We start from the raw sequence: 21,177 nt of genomic DNA on the forward strand, positions 1-21,177 counted from the left end.
GTAGTGTTGTCCGGATCATGAACGAATCGTTCATTTGATCCAAATTTTTTTTGTGAGTCGAATGATCTGGATCATCACAATGAAAGTTTCGTTTCACAGTGGATGTCTGTCTGGAAGAAACAGGAACATACAGAATGTAAAGTGCAGGGAAAGTCCTGTCCTGCTAGTCATTTCACCCAGTCTGATTCCCTAGTAAAATGATTCAAATGATTCGGTTCAAAGATCCAGATCTTTTCAATGATCCAATTTAAATGATCCGAATCCTTAAAAAGATCCGGACTTTCTATCACTAACCTGGAGCGGCTGCTTTGAGAGCTGCATAACGCAGCTTAATCTGACGTCCAACTTCAACACCACCATGCGTTGCGTTAGGGGCATGTTATGTAACCATAACGTCCCCTAAAATGCAACGTCTTGGTGGGAAAGTAGCCTAAAAGTTCCATTTTTGTAAATTTACATTTGCAACAATCTGTGGGTGCTTTTAACCTCCTTGCTAGCTGCTTGTAACATCCGATCGCTGCCTATCCGCAACGTCGCGCCACCCCCCCTCCAGACCCCTTGCGTAGCCTGGCCAATCAGGGCCAGGCAGCGCTGAGCGGTGGCCCGGGATTTCCTATGACGTCCCGACGTCATCCTGCCCCGTCGCCATGGCGACCGGGGAAGCCCAGCAGGAAATACCGTTCTGAACTGGATTTCCTGCTTACTCCGATCGCCGGAAGCGATCGGAGTGGCTGCGGAGCTGCCGCTGCTCAGCGGCTATCATGTAGTGAGCCCTGGGCTCGCTACATGATTTAAGAAAAAAAAAAAAGTACAAAAAAAAAGTGCTGCGCTGCCTCCTTGCCGGGGGAATTAGACCAGCAAGGAGGTTAAGAAGTCTCACTGGATTGTAATATGCTTGAATACATTTTGGTTGGACAATAAATGGTTTTCCTTCTGTGCTTTTTCATTTTAGTAATAGTAAGTTTCAATGAATATATTTTAAATCCATTGGGAATAGCACCACTTCCTTTAAGTGTTAATCAGAAGTTTTTTTTCTGTTTAAATGGTTTTTGAAGTGTATGCCTTTTTAATGTTAGGTACTGAAACCATCTATCGGGACTTATTCACACTAGTCAGTGAGTTGAATGCATTAAAATGCATGAGTAAAAAAACGGTGTGAATGGGTTTGAGTTGTGTATTTACACACATTTCCATGAGTTTTAAAGTGACACTGAAGCGAAAAAAAAAACTATAATGAAATGGTTGTGTAATACAGATAATTGATGAACATAAGTAGCAAAGAAAATCGTGTCATTTTTATTTTCAGATAAATAGCATTTTTATAACATTGCATCATTCTCTAATAATTTCAGTTTCCACAATATGCTCAGCATTTTAAATGATTTCACAGAGCAGGCTAGTAACCCTTTAAAGAGAACCCGAGGTGTGTTTAAAGAATGTTATCTGCATACAGAGGCTGGATCTGCCTTTACAGCCCAGCCTCTGTTGCTATCCCAAACCCCACTAAGGTCCCCCTGCACTCTGCAATTCCTCATAAATCACAGCCGTGCTGTGAGGCTGTTTACACATCTGTAGTGTCAGTCTCAGCTGCTCCCCCGCCTCCTGCATAGCTCCAGTCTCTGCCCCCGTCCCTTCCCTCCAATCAGCAGGGAGGGAAGGGATGCAGGCGGGGACTGGAGTTCTGCAGGAGGCGGGGAGAGCAGCAGACTGACACTATAGAGATAAACACAACCAGCTCTGACAAGCTGTTTGTCAGCAGCGTGGCTGTGATTTATGAGGGATTGCAGAGTGCAGGGGGACCTTAGGGGGGTTTGGGATAGCAACAGAGGCTGGGCTGTATAGGCAGATCCAGCCTCTGTATGCAGATAATATTCTTAAAACCCACCTCGGGTTCTCTTTAAAAACTTCTCTGCAGAAAAAACAAACAAAGAAGAAACGAGACAGTTGAGATAAGAGCTTCAAAAGACAGTGCGGTCCACGACTTTATAAAGTCGCAGAGCTCACTTTTGCATAGATAACAGCTCAGCAACTCACTGTTATGCGAATGGTAAAATTTAGGTTTGCCTGAGGCAATATGTTTCCTGAATACTACATGCCTTATCACCATGGTGATAACTCTATAAACTTTATTAAAGACAGGCGATAAGCTTAGTGAATTGAGGCCATTGTACTCAAATCTACCTCTAAACAATTTGCCACGTGTTAGAAAGATTCCATACAGCTCAGTTTTGCAGATATGTCAGTCATGTACTGGTGATATTGTAAGGGATGAATCCCTTGTTATCCTTTAACCACTTGCCGACCGCACGCTTATACCGTGCGTCGGCAAAGTGGCAGCTGCAGGACCAACAACGCAGTTCTGCGTCGCCAGCTGCAGGCTGATTAATCAGGAAGCAGCCGCTCGCGCGAGCGGCTGCTTCCTGTCAATTCACGGCGGGGGGCTCCGTGAAGAGCCTGCGGGCCGCCGACGGCGGCTCGCAGGCTAAATGTAAACACAAGCGGAAATAATCCGCTTTGTTCACATTGTACGGCGCTGCTGCGCAGCAGCGCCGTAAGGCAGATCGGCGATCCCCGGCCAATCAGCGGCCGGGGATCGCCGCCATGTGACAGGGGACGTCCTGTCACTGGCTGCACAGGACGGATAGCGTCCTATGCAGCCCGGATCACCGGGGGGGGGGGGGGGGGGGGGGAAGGTAGGAGAGGGAGGGGGAGAATGTCGCCGCGGAGGGGGCCTTTGAGGTGCCCCCCCCCGCAACATGCCTGCAGGCAGGAGCGATCAGACCCCCCCCTGCACATCATCCCCATAGGAGGGGAAAAAGGGGGACGATCTGATCGCTCTGTGTGCACCCTGATCTGTGCTGGGGGCTGCAGAGCCCACCCAGCACAGATCACAACAAACAGCGCTGGTCCTTAAGGGGGGGGAATTAAAGGGGGGGTCCTCAAGTGGTTAAAAAAAATTGTGGGATGGATGTATTCTGAAACTGCCTCTACTTTTCAAGCCATAATAAAGCTTCTACATCTACCTCCATCTTCTGTTCCACCTACTGCTAACAGTATGAGAATATGTATACTGAAAGTGAACCCAAAATGAAAAAAACTGATCAGATAAACTATATAGTCTGCCTCATCTTCCTAAAAATGACTATTCTATTTTAACATTTACAAAGTAGATTGAATGGTTTTATTATCTCTGCTCAGGGGCAACCTATTAAGTGTCCATGAACTAGCAACCTTTTTCTATCTCCTCCTGCTTTCAGATGTTTTGTTCTGTGAGGAAACTTTATGGCTTTAATTTGCTTATCAGTGGTGTTTACTATATTCCCAAGATACCAATACCACAGAAGCTGTCACGTCCATGCCTAAAAAACTGTTCAGGCAGCAAAATAAAACAAGTAAAACAGACTGGTTATTAATGTTTTGCACTGTACATACACGTTTATCTCAAGTTGCCTCGAGTGCACTTGAGGGCCTGTTTCCACTACACACAGATTCTGCATGCAGAAAACTGACTCCAATGAATGCCTATGGGAAATCTGCATCAGAAAAATCACGTTCAGTGGAAACAGGCCCATAGACATTCATTGGAGTCAGTTTTCTGCATGCAGAATCTGCGTGTAGTGGAAACAGGCCCTGAAGATTCTGACAAGGTGAAATTTATCTCTACTTTAGAGGTAGATTCAGCCTCTGCCCCAGAAGAGAAAGATGGTCAATAACCACTTTATACCCCCAAATTTTGCTTTCCCTGTAGATCACATTGAAAACCTCCTGGGAGCCATGTGCACTATGATGCAGCTTTCTGCTACAGATGAAGTTCATCAAGGTTGTAAAGAGAATCATGATCCTTTACATCTTGGTAAATCATAACCCACGTCTCGCACCTCTCCCCAGTACTGCAAACTCTTCACTAGTTTCCAGTAAAATGGAGAATGCCTGCTGGCATTCAAGGCTCTAAACCACATGAGACCTAAGTAGATGGCAAATCTATTGGAACTATATGTCCCTCTATGCACCCTCTGCTCTGAATAAGATGAATTTATTTCCAGGATCCACTTAAACATTAGGTACTCGGGCCTTTTGCCATGCAGTCCCTACTCCATGAAACTTCCTATATCTGCGTGAGTGGTCGCATCTCTGGACCGCTTTATTAATAAAAACAAACTACCTATTACCTTATTATTGTTATTATCAGTGCATATCTCTGCCCTATGTATATTGTGGAAAACACCATAGGTTTGAATTCATTAACCTGCTGGGCGGTCTGGACGAGCTCAGCTCGTCCAGTACCGCCGGAGCCTGCCGCTCAGGCCCTGCTGGGCCGATTTGGCTCAAGTAAAAAGCAGCACACGCAGCCGACACTTTGCCAGCCGCGTGTGCTGCCTGATCGCCGCCGCTCTGCGGCGATCCGCCGCGAGCAGCGGCGAAAGAGGGTCCCCCCAGCCGCCTGAGCCCAGCGTAGCCGGAACAAAAAGTTCCGGCCAGCGCTAAGGGCTGGATCGGAGTCGGCTGACGTCCATGACGTCACTCCGCTCGTCGCTATGGCGACGAGGGAAGCAAAACAAGGAAGGCCGCTCTTTGCGGCCTTCCTTGTTTATTCTGGGCGCCGGAGGCGATCGGAAGAACGCCTCCGGAGCGCCCTCTAGTGGGCTTTCATGCAGCCAACTTTCAGTTGGCTGCATGAAATAGTTTTTTTTTTTTTATTAAAAAAAAACCCTCCCGCAGCCTCCCTGGCGATCTTATCAGAACGCCAGGCAGGTTAACCCATTCAGGTTCCGTCGTTTTCACGTGAGAAATGTTTACCTCGCATTCATTAGCCTATAACTTTATCACTACTTATCACAATGCACTGATCTATATCTTGTTTTTTTCGCCACCAATTAGGCTTTCTTTGGGGGGTACATTTTGCTAAGAGCCACTTTACTGTAAATGCATTTTAACAGGAAGAATAAGAAAAAAATGGAAAAATTCATTATTTCTCAGTTTTCAGCCATTGTAGTTTTAAAATAATACATGCCTCCATAATTAAAACTCGCGTATTGTATTTGTCCATATGTCCCGGTTATTACACCGTTAAAATTATGTCCCTATCACAATGTATGGCGACAATATTTTATTTGGAAATAAAGGTGCATTTTTTCCATTTTGCATCTATCACTATTTACAAGTTTAAAATAAAAAAAAATAGAAATATTTCATCTTTACATTGATATTTAAAAAGTTTAGACCCTTAGGTAAATATTTACATGTTTTTTTTTTTTTATTGTAATGGTTTTGTTTTTTTTATACTAAACATTTTATTTGGGTACTTTTGGGAGGTAAACAATAGATTTATAATGTAAGTGTGTGTTAATTCTGTTTTTTTTTTTTTTTTCCAGGTGTAGTATTACTTTTTGGCCACAAGATGGCGGCCATGAGTTTGTTTACATGACGTCACTCTAAGCGTAGCACGCGCTTAGAGTGACGCATCAGGAAGAAGACGGCCAGAAAAATCTCAGCTTCCGAGAGAAACTGTCGCTTTTTCAGCGGGGGAGAGGAATCAATGATCGGTCTCCGTAGCCCGATACATTGATTCCTTGGCTACCGAATCCGCGGCCGGGAGTGCGTGTGCACGATCGGCCGCGGGGGCGCGCATGGTTCCTGGACGTAGAAACTACGTCCAGGAACCAAAATAGGTTAATATTGAAAAGATTCTTCAGGAAGTCAGAGTATCTCTCAGACTTAGATTTTACTCCAGTTCTAAACACCTTAAAGTACACACTGACCCGAGGAAAAAGTACCTAAGGTAAGCACAGAGGTACAGTGCTTCTGGAAAGTATTTACAGCGCATCACTTTTTCACATTTTGTTACAGCCTTATTCCAAAATGGATTAAATTTATTTTTTCCCTCATACTTTTACACTCAACACCCCATATCAAGGTGTAAAAAGTTTACTTGACATTTTGGTAAATTTATAAAAAATAAAAATTGAGAAAACGTATATAAATATTCACAGCCTTTGGATACACCTAAGCTGAATGTTGAGCTTCATGGCAGTTTCCCCTGATCATCCTTAACCACTTGAGGACCGTGGGCTTTAACCCCCTTAAGGACCAGGCACTTTTTTTCCATTCAGACCACTGCAGCTTTCACGGTTTATTGCTCGCTCATACAACCTACCACCTAAATGAATTTTGGCTCCTTTTCTTGTCACTAATAAAGCTTTCTTTTGGTGCTATTTGATTGCTGCTGCGATTTTTACTTTTTATTATATTCAGCAAAAAAGACATGAATTTTGGCAAAAAAATGATTTTTTTAACTTTCTGTGCTGACATTTTTCAAATAAAGTAAAATTTCTGTATACATGCAGCGCGAAAAATGTGGACAAACATGTTTTTGATAAAAAAAACCCATTCAGTGTATATTTATTGGTTTGGGTAAAAGTGATAGCGTTTACAAACTATGGTGCAAAAAGTGAATTTTCCCATTTTCAAGCATCTATGACTTTTCTGACCCCCTGTCATGTTTCATGAGGGGCTAGAATTCCAGGATAGTATAAATACCCCCCAAATGACCCCATTTTGGAAAGAAGACATCCCAAAGTATTCACTGAGAGGCATGGTGAGTTCATAGAAGATATTATTTTTTGTCACAAGTAAGCGGAAAATGACACTTTGTGACAAAAAAAAAAAAAAAAGTTTCCATTTCTTCTAACTTGCGACAAAAAAAAAAAAAGAAATCTGCCACGGACTCACCATGCCCCTCTCTGAATACCTTGAAGTGTCTACTTTCCAAAATGGGGTCATTTGTGGGGTGTGTTTACTGTCCTCGCATTTTGGGGGGTGCTAATTTGTAAGCACACCTGTAAAGCCTAAAGGTGCTCATTGGACTTTGGGCCCCTTAGCGCAGTTAGGCTGCAAAAAAGTGCCACACGTGGTATTGCCGTACTCAGTAGAAGTAGTATAATGTGTTTTGGGGTGCATTTTTACACATACCAATGCTGAGTGGGAGAAATCTCTCTGTAAATGGACAATTGTGTGTAAAAAAAATTAAAAAATTGTCATTTACAGAGAGATTTCTCCCACTCAGCATGGGTATGTGTAAAAATACACCCCAAAACACATTATACTACTTCTCCTGAGTACGGCGATACCACATGTGTGGCACTTTTTTGCACCCTAAATGCGCTAAGGGGCCTAAAGTCCAATGAGTACCTTTTTCATTTCAAGACTACTCCTCACGGTTTAGGGCCCCTAAAATGCCAGGACAGTATAGGAACCCCACAAATGACCCCATTTTAGAAAGAAGACATCCCAAGGTATTCCGTTAGGTGTATGGCGAGTTCATAGAAGATTTTATTTTTTGTCACAAGTTAGCGGAAAATGACACTGTGAAAAAACCCAATATAAATCAATTTCCGCTAACTTGTGACAAAAAATAAATTCTTCTATGAACTCACCGTACTACTAACGGAATACCTTTGGGTGTCTTCTTTCTAGAATAGGGTCATTTGTGGGGTTCCTATACTGCCCTGGCATTTGAGGGGCCCTAAACCGTGAGGAGTAGTCTTGAAACCAAATGTCGCAAAATGACCTGTGAAATCCTAAAGGTGCTCATTGGACTTTGGGCCCCTTAGCGTACTTATGGTGTAAAAAAGTGTCACACATGTGGTACCGCCGTACTCAGGAGAAGTAGTATAATGTGTTTTGGGGTGTATTTTTACACATACCCATGCTGGGTGGGAGAAAAATATCTGTAAATGACAATTTTAAATTTTTTTTACACACATTTGTCCATTTACAGAGAGATTTCTCCCACTAAGCATGGGTATGTGTAAAAATACACCCCAAAACACATTATACTACTTTTCCTGAGTACGGCGGTACCACATGTGTGACACTTTTTTGCAGCCTAGGTGCGCTAAGGGGCCCAACGTCCTATTCACAGTTCATTTTGAGGCATTTGTTTTCTAGACTACTCCTCGCGGTTTAGGGCCCCTAAAATGCCAGGGCAGTATAGGATTTTAGAAAGAAGACACCCCAAGGTATTCCGTTAGGTGTATGGCGAGTTCATAGAAGATTTTATTTTTTGTCACAAGTGAAAATAGTATAGTGAAAAATGACACTTTGTGAAAAAAAACCAATGAAAATCAATTTCCGCTAACTTTTGACAAAAAATAAAATCTTCTATGAACTCGTCATACACCTAACAGAATACCTTGGGGTGTCTTTTTTTCTAAAATGGGGTCACTTGTGGGGTTCCTATACCGCCCTGGCATTTTACGGGCCCAAAACCGTAAGTAGTCTGGAAACCAAATGTCTCAAAATGACTGTTCAGGGGTATAAGCATCTGCAAATTTTGATGACAGGTGGTCTATGAGGGGGCGAATTTTGTGGAACCGGTCATAAGCAGGGTGGCCTCTTAGATGACAGGTTGTATTGGGCCTGATCTGATGGATAGGAGCGCTAGGGGGGTGACAGGAGGTGATTGATGGGTGTCTCAGGGGGTGGTTAGAGGGGAAAATAGATGCAATCAATGCACTGGGGAGGTGATCGGAAGGGGGTCTGAGGGTTTGGCCGAGTGATCAGGAGCCCACACGGGGCAAATTAGGGCCTGATCTGATGGGTAGGTATGCTAGGGGGTGACAGGAGGTTATTGATGGGTGTCTCAAGGTGTGATTAGAGGGGGGAATAGATGCAAGCAATGCACTGGCGAGGTGATCAGGGCTGGGGTCTGAGGGCGTTCTGAGGGTGTGGGCGGGTGATTGAGTGCCCTAGGGGCAGATAGGGGTCTAATCTGATAGGTAGCAGTGACAGGGGGTGATTGATGGGTAATTAGTGGCTGTTTAGGGTAGAGAACAGATGTAAACACTGCACTTGAGAGGTGATCGGACGTCGGGTCTGCGGGCGATCTATTGGTGTCGGTGGGTGATCAGATTGCCCGCAAGGGGCAGGTTAGGGGCTGATTGATGGGTGGCAGTGACAGCAGGTGATTGATGGGTGGCAGTGACAGGGGGTGATTGATGGGTGATCAGTGGGTTATAACAGGGGAGAACAGATGTAAATATTGCACTGGCGAATTGATAAGGGGGGGGGGGGTCTGAGGGCAATCTGAGCGTGTAGGCGGGTGATTGGGTGCCCGCAAGGGGCAGATTAGGGTCTGATCTGATGGGTAACAGTGACAGGTGGTGATTGATGGGTAATTAGTGGGTGTTTAGAGGAGAGAATAGATGTAAACACTGCGCTTGGGTGGTGATCTGATGTCGGATCTGCGGGCGATCTATTGGTGTGGGTTATCAGATTGCCCGCAAGGGGCAGGTTAGGGGCTGATTGATGGGTGGCAGTGACAGGGGGTGATTGACAGGTGATCAGGGGGGATAGATGCATACAGAACATGGGGGGGGGGTCTGGGGAGAATCTGAGGGGTGGGGGGGCGATCAGGAGGGAGCAGGGGGGGGGGATAAAAAAAAAATAGCGTTGACAGATAGTGACAGGGAGTGATTGATGGGTGATTAGGGGGGTGATTGGGTGTAAACATGGGTCTGGGGGGTGGGCAGGGGGGGGTCTGAGGGGTGCTGTGGGCGATCAAGGGGCAGGGGGGGGAATCAGTGTGCTTGGTGCAGAGTAGGGTGGCTGCAGCCTGCCCTGGTGGTCCCTCGGACACTGGGACCACCAGGGCAGGAGGCAGCCTGTATAATACACTTTGTAAACATTACAAAGTGTATTATACACTTTGCATGCGGCGATCGTCGGGTTAACATCCCGCCGGCGCTTCCGTATGGCCGGCGGGATGTTGTGGCGGGTGAGCGGAGCCAGGCGGCGGTGGAGGATCGCGTCACGGATGACGTGATCGCTCTGCCCATGCCCCTACAAGGACCGCTGCCATTTGTCAATACGGCGGTCCTTGCAGGGTCCACTTCCCGGCCGCCAATTGTCAATACGGCGGTCGGGAAGTGGTTAAAATCTTTCCACAATCCACCTGTGGTAAATTAAGTTGATTGGATATGATTTGGAAAGGCACACACATACAAGGTCCCACAGTTGACATTTCATGTCAGAGCACAAACCATGCATGAAGTCAAAGGAATTGTCTGAAGACCTCTAAAACAGGATTAACTTGAGGCACAAATCTGGGGAAGGTTACAGAACAATTTCTGCTGCTTTTGAAGTTCCCAATAAACATAGTGGCCTTAATCTTCCGTAAGTGGAAGTAGTTCAAAACAACCGGGACTCTTCCTAGAGCTGGCTGGCCATCTAAACAGACTGATCAGGGAAGAAGGGCCTTAGTCAGGGAGGTGACCAAGAACCCAATGGTCACTCTGTCAGAGCTCCAGAAGTCCTCTGTGGAGAGAAGAGAACCTTCCAGAAGGACAACGGTCTCTGCAGAAATCAGGCTTGTATGGTAGAGTGGCCAGACAGAAGCCACTCCTTACTAAAAGGCACATGGCAGCCAGCTTGGAGAAACAATATTCTCTGGTCTGATGAGACAAAGATTGAACTCTATGGTGTGAATGCCAGGCATCACATTTGGAGGAAAACAGGCATCCCTTATCACCAGGCAAATACCATCCCTGCAGGTGAAGCATGGTGGTGGCAGCATCATGTTGTAGGGATGTTTTTCAGTGGCAGGAACTGGGAGACTAGACAGGATAAAGGAAGATATGAGTGCAGCAATGCACAGACATCCTGTATGAAAACCTGCTTGAACTCAGACTGGGGCGACAGTTCATCTTTCAGCTGGACAACAACCCTAAGCACACAGCCAAAATATGAAAGTAGTGGCTTCAGGACAACGCTGAATGTCCTTGAGAGGCCCAGCTAGAGCTCAGACTTCAATCAGTTTGAAAATCTCTGGAGAGATCTTAAAATGGCTGTGTACAGACGCTTCCCATCCAGCCTAATGGTGCTGCAAAGAGGAATAGGAGAAATTGGCCAAGGATAGGTGTTCCAAGCTTGTGGCTCCATATTCCAAAATACTTGAGGCTGTAATTTCTGCCAAAGTACTGAACAAAGGCTGTGAATACTTAAGTACATATGATTTCTCTCTTTTTTTTTTTTTTTATAAATTTGCCAAAAGCTCACTTTTTTCACATCTCAAGGTTCTGAGGAAAAATGAATTTAATCCATTTTAAGATGAGGCTGCAACATAAAATGTGATCGCTGGAAAAAGGCACAATACATAAAAGCGCTGAGGATCAGGAGTAGGGGGAAGGGAGACACATATCCAAAATCCATACTGGGTACACCTCTATGTCAGGAAACCTCCTTGGCGGCATGCTGTAATGGTGACTGGCATATCACTTTCATCCTTTTTCCTGCCCGTCACCATTACGGGCTAAACGCCAGGGAGGTTAACAAATCTCTGAACCACTATGGCTATCATTCATAAAAGCAGTGCGATAAAAAAATCTGGGAGGGAAAATACCGCATTCGGTATTTTAGACTTCTGTGTGCTCATTCATAAACATTTTAACAGCTGCAGTAGAGATGCGGGGATTTTCCGAACTGAGCTGTCGAAGTTGTTACATTAATGAGCGACTGGCTGATTTGTTACATTCCTGGTCTCCGTGCAGAAAGCATTACAATAAAAGGCAGCCCCAACTTACCTTTAGATGTGTATTAATTTTTTTTACTGCCTCTGTTTGCCCTGAATCTTCTCTGATTCTGTCTATTAGTCTGTCTTAACAATCAGTATAATTGCCACAACTTAGAAAAACTTCAAGAAACTTTACACATGCAGGCTTTCTGAAGTGAAATTTATCTGAAAACAGGTACAAGAGGTTAAAAACACAGCCTTGGTATTTTGGGATGCCTTGTTTGTTCTGCTCTCACTGCTGCTGCCTGGGAGATCGCTTCTTCAGCTGGCTTATCGCCTCTTCAAAGCAGCCGGCATTTCTTCATCTCAATACCGGCTGATCTTACCTTTATGATTTGACATTTATTACATTTTACGATATGTGCTGGAGGTGTTCACCACACAAGGCGGTAATTTATCTCCCTGCTCGGTAAGTAACTTTTCATGCGGAAACAGCTTTTATGAATTGAGATTTTGCTAAATGCTCTGGAAAGTCTGCTGTTTTCAGCATTAACGCATGCGGTAACACTTTATGAATGATACCCTTTATGGGAGTGTCAAAGCATATTAGTCTACATTTTTTTTTCTAGCATCAATAACATCAAAGAACTCTAGGGCTGCAGGCTCTCAGTATGATCTCCTTATATAACTGTACTGGAAGACAAAAATATTGGAAATGCTGCCTCCTTTCTTGAACGATAGTCATTAGGCTTTACAAAGAGAAGGTAGTCCGCGGGAGACTTCAGAAGTCTTCAGGAGCCGAGTCCCCCCAGCGGTTCCATATTGTGCGAGTGTGTGAGTTAGGGCGCTCGCGCTCACGCATGCGCAGTATGGAGCGCCCCAACTTCATGAGGACTCGGCTCCCGAAGACTTCTGAAGCCTCGCTTCGGTGGCAGAAAGAGCAGTATTTACTGAAGAGCCAGCATTGGAACGGGCACAGGGAAAAGAAAATGGAAGGCTCTATAGTAACTAGAACTTTCCCTCTCCCTAGGTACCTGGCTTTTTTTTTTTTTTTTTAAAGGTTTCCATTGACTAACATGCAGTGCAAATGGAGTTAGTTTGTATGTGAAACCATATTTGCCTCTAGATACTAGGAAAAAAGTTTACATAATGTAGATACTATTCTGTATTTCTTACTTACACCATCTTTCTCAGGATAATTTGCAGATTCTCGTTGCATCCACCTTGTGACTTGATGCTACTAGCATTTGAAACAATGAAGCGTTCTATTGTTAACAGCATCTCAACATCTGACATAAATGATGGAATGTGCAGAATTTTCAGATTCGTGTTTCTGTCAAATACAGAATAGAATCCCAATGACGAAGCACCTAAGCAAAAACAAAAATGATTCTGCAATGAAAACCTTTTATATTGCACAAACAATCACAATGTTTGTAAGGTTTGGTTCCCACTAGGTGGGTTTTTGATGCTTATCGAAATGCATGCACTTTGCAATTCGTGATTTCCCAGTAGCAATTCCATTACAGTATTCTGACCAGTGTACTGTGATGGATGCAGTGATGTTTATTAACCACTTGAGGACCACAGTCTTTTCGCCCCTTAAGGACCAGAGCCTTTTTTCCATTCAGACCACTGCAGCTTTCACGGTTTATTGCTCGGTCATACAACCTACCACCTAAATGAATTTTAAAATGTAAAAAAAGTTTCCATTTCTTCTAACTTGCGGCAAAAAAAAAAAAAAAATGAAATCTGCCACAGACTCACCATGGCCCTCGCTGAATACCTTGAAGTGTTTACTTTCCAAAATGGGGTCATTTGTGGGGTGTGTTTACTGTCCTGGCATTTTGGGGGGGGGGGGGTGCAAAATTGTAAGCACCCCTGTAAAGCCTAAAGGTGCTCATTGGACTTTGGGCCCCTTAGCGCAGTTAGGCTGCAAAAAAGTGCCACACGTGGGTATTGCCGTACTCAGGAGAAGTAGTATGTGTTTTGGGGTGTATTTTTACACATACCCACGCTGGGTGGGAGAAATCTCTCTGTAAATGGACAATTGTGTGTAAAAAAAAATAAATCAAAAAATTGTCATTCACAGAGACATTTCTCCCACCCAGCATGGGTATGTGTAAAAATACACCCCAAAACACATTATACTACTTCTCCTGAGTACGGCGGTACCACATGTGTGGCACTTTTTTGCACCCTAACTGCGCTAAGGGGCCCAAAGTCCAATGAGTACCTTTAGGATTTCACAGGTCATTTTGCGACATTTGGTTTCAAGACTACTCCTCACGGTTTAGGGCCCATAAAATGCCAGGGCAGTATAGGAACCCCACAAATGACCCCATTTTAGAAAGAAGACACCCCAAGGTATTCTGTTAGGAGTATGGTGAGTTCATAGAAGATTTTATTTTTTGTCACAAGTTAGCGGAAATTGATTTTAATTTTTTTTTTTTTTCACAAAGTGTCATTTTCCGCTAACTTGTGACAAAAAATAAAATCTTCTATGAACTCACCATACTATTAACGGAATACTTTGGGGTGTCTTCTTTCTAAAATGGGGTCATTTGTGGGGTTTCTATACTGCCCTGGCATTTTAGGGGCCCTAAACCGTGAGGAGTAGTCTTGAAACCAAATGTCGCAAAATGACCTGTGAAATCCTAAAGGTACTCATTGGACTTTTGGCCCCTTAGCGCACTTAGGGTGCAAAAAAGTGCCACACATGTGGTACCCCCGTACTCAGGAGAAGTAGTATAATGTGTTTTGGGGTGTATTTTTACACATACCCATGCTGGGTGGGAGAAATATCTCTGTAAATGACAATTTTTTGATTTTTTTTTTACACACAATTGTCCATTTACAGAGAGATTTCTCCCACCCAGCATGGGTATGTGTAAAAATACACCCAAAAACACATTATACTACTTCTCCTGAGTACAGCAATACCACATGTGTGACACTTTTTTACAACCTAGGTGCGCTAAGGGGCCTAACGTCCTAATCACAGGTCATTTTGAGGAATTTGTTTTCTAGACTACTCCTCACGGTTTAGGGCCCCTAAAATGCCAGGGCAGTATAGGAACCCCACAAGTGACCCCATTTTAGAAAGAAGACACCCCAAGGTATTTCGTTAGGTGTATGGTGAGTTCATAGAAGATTTTATTTTTTGTCACAAGTTAGTGAAAAATGACACACTGTGAAAAAAACAATACAAATCAATTTCCGCTAACTTTTGATAAAAAATAAAATCTTCTATGAACTAGTCATACACCTAACAGAATACCGTGGGGTGTATTTTCTAAAATGGGGTCACTTGTGGGGTTCCTATACGGCCCTGGCATTTTAGGGGCCTAAAACCGTGAGTAGTCTGGAAACCAAATGTCTCAAAATGACTGTTCAGGGGTATAAGAACCTGCAAATTTTGATGACAGGTGGTCTATGAGGGGCCGCATTTTGTGGAACCGGTCATAAGCAGGGTGGCCTCTTAAATGACAGGTTGTATTGGGCCTGATCTGATGGATAGGTGTGCTAGGGGGGTGACAGGTGGTGATTGATGGATGTCTCAAGGTGTGATTAGAGGGGGGAATAGATGCAAGCAATGCACTGGCGAGGTGATCTGGGCTGGGGTCTGAGGGCGTTCTGAGTGTGTGGGCGGGTGATTGGGTGCCCTAGGGGCAGATAGGGGTCTAATCTGATGGGTAGCAGTGACAGGGGGTGATTGATGGGTGATCAGTGGGTGATTATATGGCAGAACAGATGTAAACAATGCACTTTGGAGGTGATCTGAGGGTAGGTCTGCGGGAAATCTGATGGTGTGGGAGGGTGATCAGATGCCCGTAGGAGGCAGGTTAGGGTCTGATCTGATAAGTGGCAGTGACAGGTGGTGATTGACAGGTGAATGACAGGTGATTACAGGGGAGGATAGATGTACACAGTACACGGGGGGGGGGGGGGGGGCTGGGGAGGAGCTGAGAGTGTGTGTGTGTGTGTGTGTGGGGGGGGGGGTGATCAGGAGCCCCCAGGGGGCAGTTTAAGGACTAATAAAAAAAATTGCGTTGACAGATAGTGACAGGGAGTGATTGATGGGTGATTGGGTGCAAACAGGGGTCTGAGGGGTGGAGAGGGGGGGTCTGAGGGGTGCTGTGGGCGATCAGAGGGAAGGGGGAGATCAGTGTGCTTGGGTGCTTACCTTCGTGGCTGCAGCCTGCCCTGGTGGTCCCTCGATCACTGGGACCACCAGGGCAGGAGGCAGCCTGTATAATACGCTTTGTATACATTACAAAGTGTATTATACACTTTGTTTGCGGCGATCTGGACGCTAGTAACCCGCCGGCGTTTCCAAATGGCCGGCGGGTTACTGCGCAAGGGGGAGCGGAGTCTGTCACCGGCGACTGATCGCGGCATGCGATCGGCGCATAACCACGCCCGCCGCCGATGGGCGTATTGTGGTCGTTTAGGCCCAGTACTTGCCTCCGCCCATCAGCTGTGGGCGGTCGGCAAGTGGTTAACCACTTCACCCCATAGGCTATTTTACTTTTCCCGCACCTTTCAGTGCTCCTCTCATTTAATTCACCATAACTCTATCACACCTAAATGATCTACCGTATTTTTCGGACCATAAGACGCACTTTTTCTCCCCCAAAAGTGTGTGTGTGCGCGAGTGCGTGTGTGTGCTCAGTGCGTCTTATGGTCCGAATGTGCAAAATATGCTCCCCCCTCGCGGTGGCCCTAAGTGCAGAGCACAGCGAAAGCGTCACCTCTTCATCTAACGGGAGTTCTCAGGCTGGTGCAGGTTGAGTGTCCACAGGTTTTAGACCCGAAGAGTGCCCTGCTGATGTGCCCAGGAGGAGTTTGCCCTTATGCCCAGGAGAAGTACGGTATATGCCCATGTGCCAGGAGGTGAATGCCCAGCGGATAATCCGATGTGGGCGAGTTTCTGACAACCTGGAGAGAGGCAATGTCCCAGTGAGTAGGCAGGAGGCTTAGATCAGCATTCTGTCCCCTGCCGGTGCAGTGTAGGACGATCAGACACCGCACCGGCACGCTCTGATTGCTGTCATTTCCCGGTCCTCCTGGCCTGCGTGGCGTCCATTTCTATTGGCCGCGATACCTCCGCCGTCGGGATTAGAAGTCTCATCTCAGCCAATGAGCAAACACTTCAGACCGGCAGCGTGGCCACACAGGCCAGGAGGACCGGGAAATGACAGCAATCAGAGCGTGCCGGTGCGGTGTCTGATCGTCCAACACTGCACTGGCAGGGGACAGAATGCTGATCTAAGCCTCCTGCCTACTCACTGGGACATTGCCTCTCTCCAGGTTGATGGAAACTCGCATACATCAGATCATCCGCTGGGCATCCACCTCCTGGCACATGGGCATACCAGACTCCTAGTCATATGGACATACCGTACTTCTCCTGGGTATATTGGCAAACTCCTCCTGGGCACATGGATATACCATACTCCTCCTAGGTATATGGACATACTCCAGGCATATGGGCATCCTTCTGGGCACATGGAGATACTCCTGGGCATATTCCTGGCATATGAGTATACTCCTCCGAACATCCACTGGGCACTCTCTACAAGTGGGTCATGACTCCGCCTGCAGTTTCTCTGATCCCCGGCTCCGAGAAGCAGATGGAGGACTACCGCTGGGCGCTAGCTGGAGAGGTTATAAAGGCCTGCACTTGTAGTGTTTAGTGTATGCATCAATTAGTGTATGCAGGGATTGGTGTAGACAATGGGAGCAGCAGGGGATAGTGTAGCTGGGCAGTATAGTTTAGATAGAGACAGCTTAGGGGAAGAAGCTCCATAAGACCCCCTGCACAATGGATTAACCAGGTTTAGTATATCTTTTTCCCCCCTTATTTTTTCCTCTAAAACTAGATGTGTCTTATGGTCCGAAAATTACGGTATATTTTGTTTTTTTGCCTCAAGGCTTTTTTTTTTGGGTGATATTTGTTTTCAGCAATTTTTTAGCATTTTAAAGGGAAAAAGAGGGACAAAATGCATTCAAATTCTACCCCCTATAGCTTTAAAATAAACAATGCAACTGTAGATAAAACCCACAATTTTGTCTGCCTATTTGTCCTAGTTATCACATTTAGGGACCATTCACACTTGATCGCAAAACACTAGCGATTTGTTCTGGCGTTTTTTGGTGATTAACTCCCCCCTCAATAATCTGTGCTAACTGCAAGTGGACAACTGCTACAACAACAGGTTCCTCTCCTCCTCCAGCTGCTAAGGGCAGGCACTATTGATGTATAACACAGAGGAGGGGTCTACATACCTGTGGTGTCCAGATATAAGACAATGCTTGGGGAGCTCTTTCTCTCTCTCTTGGAATGCTGACATGGACTGTGGGACAGAATAGGGGCTCAGCTAATGCAAGTGTGTGACTGTGCATAGGGTATATAGAGCCAATATGTGAGTCACAGTTTGTATGCTCTAACTTGTACATATGTATATTTGTAAATAAACCCCTTTTATTTAACCCCTTTGAAACGACCTCAAGTGTCTGGTCATTAATATAGAAATAAGTATCATAAGCTAGAGTACATTCTACAGTGTGAATGGGCCCTTAACCATTTCAGCCTGCGGGCATTTTTCACCTTATGGACGAGAGGAATTTTTACCTGTCAGCGCTTCTCCCTTTCATTCCACAATAACTTTATCACTACTTATCACAGCAAAATGATCTATACCTGTTTTTTTTTCGGCCACCAATTAGGCTTTCTTTGGGTGGTAAATTATGCTGAGAATTATTTTATTCTAAATGCATTATGGGAATAATGAGAAAAAATTCATTATTTTTCAGTTTTTAGCCATCCACACATTTTATTTGTCCATTTGTCCCGGTTATTGCAACGTTAAAATTATACACCTAGTGTAATGTATGGTTACAATATTTTATTTGGAAATAAAGGTGCATTTTTTCAGTTTTACATCCATCACTAATTTTTAGCCCATTATTTATTATATGCCCTCTTGACATAGCTAATAATTTATTTCCTAAAGTCAGTAGGTGCGTTTTACTATTTGGCCACAATATGTCCCTGCTGAGCAAAAATCCCATTAGCGTACAATGTACGTTAATTGGGATACAATGTATCATTACATTGTAACCAGGGAAGTGACGTAGGCTTCCATAGGAAGCCTCCAATCACATTGCCGGGTACGGAAATTATGAATGGGATCATTGTTCCCATTCATGAAATTAATGATCGGTCGGCGGAAACCACAGCGGCTCCATTTACAGAATAAACACAGCGTCTTGCGGCTGATGTAAGGGGTGAAGGAAGGCCAGCGGTCCCCATGGTAACGGCGATCGCTGCTACAGAAAGCTGCTGCCCTTCCTTCTCTCCTTACAGCAGCCGCAAGACGCGCTGCTGTAATAGGAGATGCTGATAAGAGGAGAGCGGCGCCTGGGGGACTATAAGAAAGGAAGCGTCCGCCCTCTCAAAAGGTAACAGGAGCGGCCGGGGGGGCTGAGGCCAGACCCGCCGTGGCCCGGTGGAAAACTGCCAACTGCGGCCCACTGGTTGGGGACCCCTGCTTTACAGGGACTCAGAGCTCAAGATAAAAATGAAATTTGTACTCACCTTGGGCTTTCTGCAGCCCACCGTAGGTCGGAAGGTCCCATAACGGCGTCCTGGCTCTTTTCCTAAGGCCTGTCCAGAAAGGGCCGCCCGGCAGCTCGGCAACACTGGGCCCGAGTGTCGCACTCCTTCCATATACGTCACGTAGGACTTAACACGCTGGCCGCCTCGCCTCATGTCATCACGGCGGCCGGCGTGACAGTACGGCGCATTTCTGGACACGCCTTAGAAGAAGAGCCAGGACGCCTTTGTGGGACCTCCCGACCTACGGTGGGCTGCAGAAAGCCCAAGGTGAGTAGAAATTTCATTTTTATTTTGAGCTTGGAGTCCCTTTAAACACTCTAAAAAAGATTCATATATTTGATGTAGGTGTATTCACTGACAATACGTGTATTGATTGCCTCTGAAGAAGAGACTATGAAGGCTGCGAAACATGTGCTAGGCAAACAGTACCGTGATACAATTCATGTTATCTATCTATTCTAGAATCTGTTTAATTGGGTTCAGCTTTATACACATTTTTTACTGTGTATAATTCCCTCATAGGTGCTTTGTGAGAGTGATGTTAAAGAGCAAGGGGGTGCTATACCATTTTCTGTATTGAGACTAATCATTGTAAGTCACAGCTGTGCCCAGGATCACATGACTCCATTTGGACAGTGTAGTGTCACCTTGAAAAACATTTTTTTTTAGCCTTCCTCTGAGCTTTTGGAATAGATTTAGTCTTTGTGGGTAAAAATAAGAAGTTTTCGTGACTGCTTGTTATAAGACTGCGTAAAGCCCATCTCTCCCATTAGGAGAAGAACTCTTGAGCTGCTACCACACCATATAATTTAAAGTATAGAGCAACAATGTGATCCCTCATAACATATTTCCCTGGCATGAGGATTCAAAAGGGGTGAGGGGCCTACTCAATGGATCTAATCATCTGTCTAGGGAATTGCAGGGATCCAAGTAAGTTTTACAAATCGATCAACTTAAAATAACAAAGGTGGACTGTATAGGACTTCAAAAGATGAGATAGGAACTCTCCTTTGATACCTGAAAAGATGGAGCGCCATGCCTAGGATGTTTATCCCAGCCCTTAGCATCCTCTATAGCATATAGAAGACTCAATTTTAACTGCTTTAACTTATTTTCTAGTTCCTTTTACCCTCAAGACTTCTTGTTTAACAGCCCTGTGTATCTGAAACGCAGCACTTTCTCCTCCATGCCCAGATATAACTGGTCATAATCCCAAAGGACAACTTTAGTGAGAAGAAAATGAAGACTGCCATATTTATTTTCTTTTAAAAAATACCAGTTGCCGATTCTATTTGGCTGCCATAGAGTCTGAAGTACACCAGAAACAAGCATGCAGCTAATCTGGTCAAATCTGACAATGTCAGAAACACCTGATCTGCATATGCTTGTTCAGGGTCCATGGCTAAAAGTATTAGAGGCAGAGCATCAGCAGACAAGCCAGGCAACTAGTATTGCTTAACCATTTAAGCCTTCTGGATGTAGAGGCTACGTCCAGAAGGCCATGTGCACTCCCGTGGCCGATCACGCACGTGTACGCGTGCTTGGCAGCCGCGGGTCGTTAGCCCAGGGATCAATGAATCGGGACATGGTGCCCGATCATTGATCCCTTTGCCTGGCAGAAAAAGCAACTACTTCTCTTGGAAGCCTCACTTTTTCTGCCTCTTATGTCCCTCTAAGCGTACATGTTTCGCTTAGAACAGGCATGGGCAAACTTGGCCCTCCAGCTGTTAAGGAACTACAAATCCCACAATGCATTTGCCTTTATGAGTCATGACTGTGGCGGTCAGACTCCTGCAATGCATTATGGACTTGTAGTTCCTCAACAGCTGGAGGGCCAAGTTTGCCCATGCCTGGCTTAGAATGACGTAATGTAAACAAACTCATGGCTGCCATCTTGTGGCCAAATAGTAAAACTACAGCTACATGTAAAAAAAAAATATAAACACATATTTACATAAAAAAATTACTATTTACATCCCACCCTCTCAAAAATACCCAAATAAAATGTTTAATAAAAAAAACAAAACAAAACATTACAATAAAA

General features: G+C 45.0%; 1 protein-coding gene across 1 annotated transcript in view; it reads right to left on the bottom strand.

The window, feature by feature from the left end:
* TOPAZ1 (testis and ovary specific TOPAZ 1) overlaps window positions 1-21,177 on the bottom strand; it is a 239,064-nt gene that overhangs the window by 6,432 nt on the left and 211,455 nt on the right. Inside the window, 1 exon segment of the mRNA XM_068236234.1 lies at window positions 12,690-12,879. Coding sequence (XP_068092335.1) covers window positions 12,690-12,879 — 190 coding nt within the window.

This window comes from Hyperolius riggenbachi, chromosome 5, assembly GCF_040937935.1.
Source record: "Hyperolius riggenbachi isolate aHypRig1 chromosome 5, aHypRig1.pri, whole genome shotgun sequence".
In the NCBI taxonomy this organism is placed as follows: Eukaryota; Metazoa; Chordata; class Amphibia; order Anura; family Hyperoliidae; genus Hyperolius; species Hyperolius riggenbachi.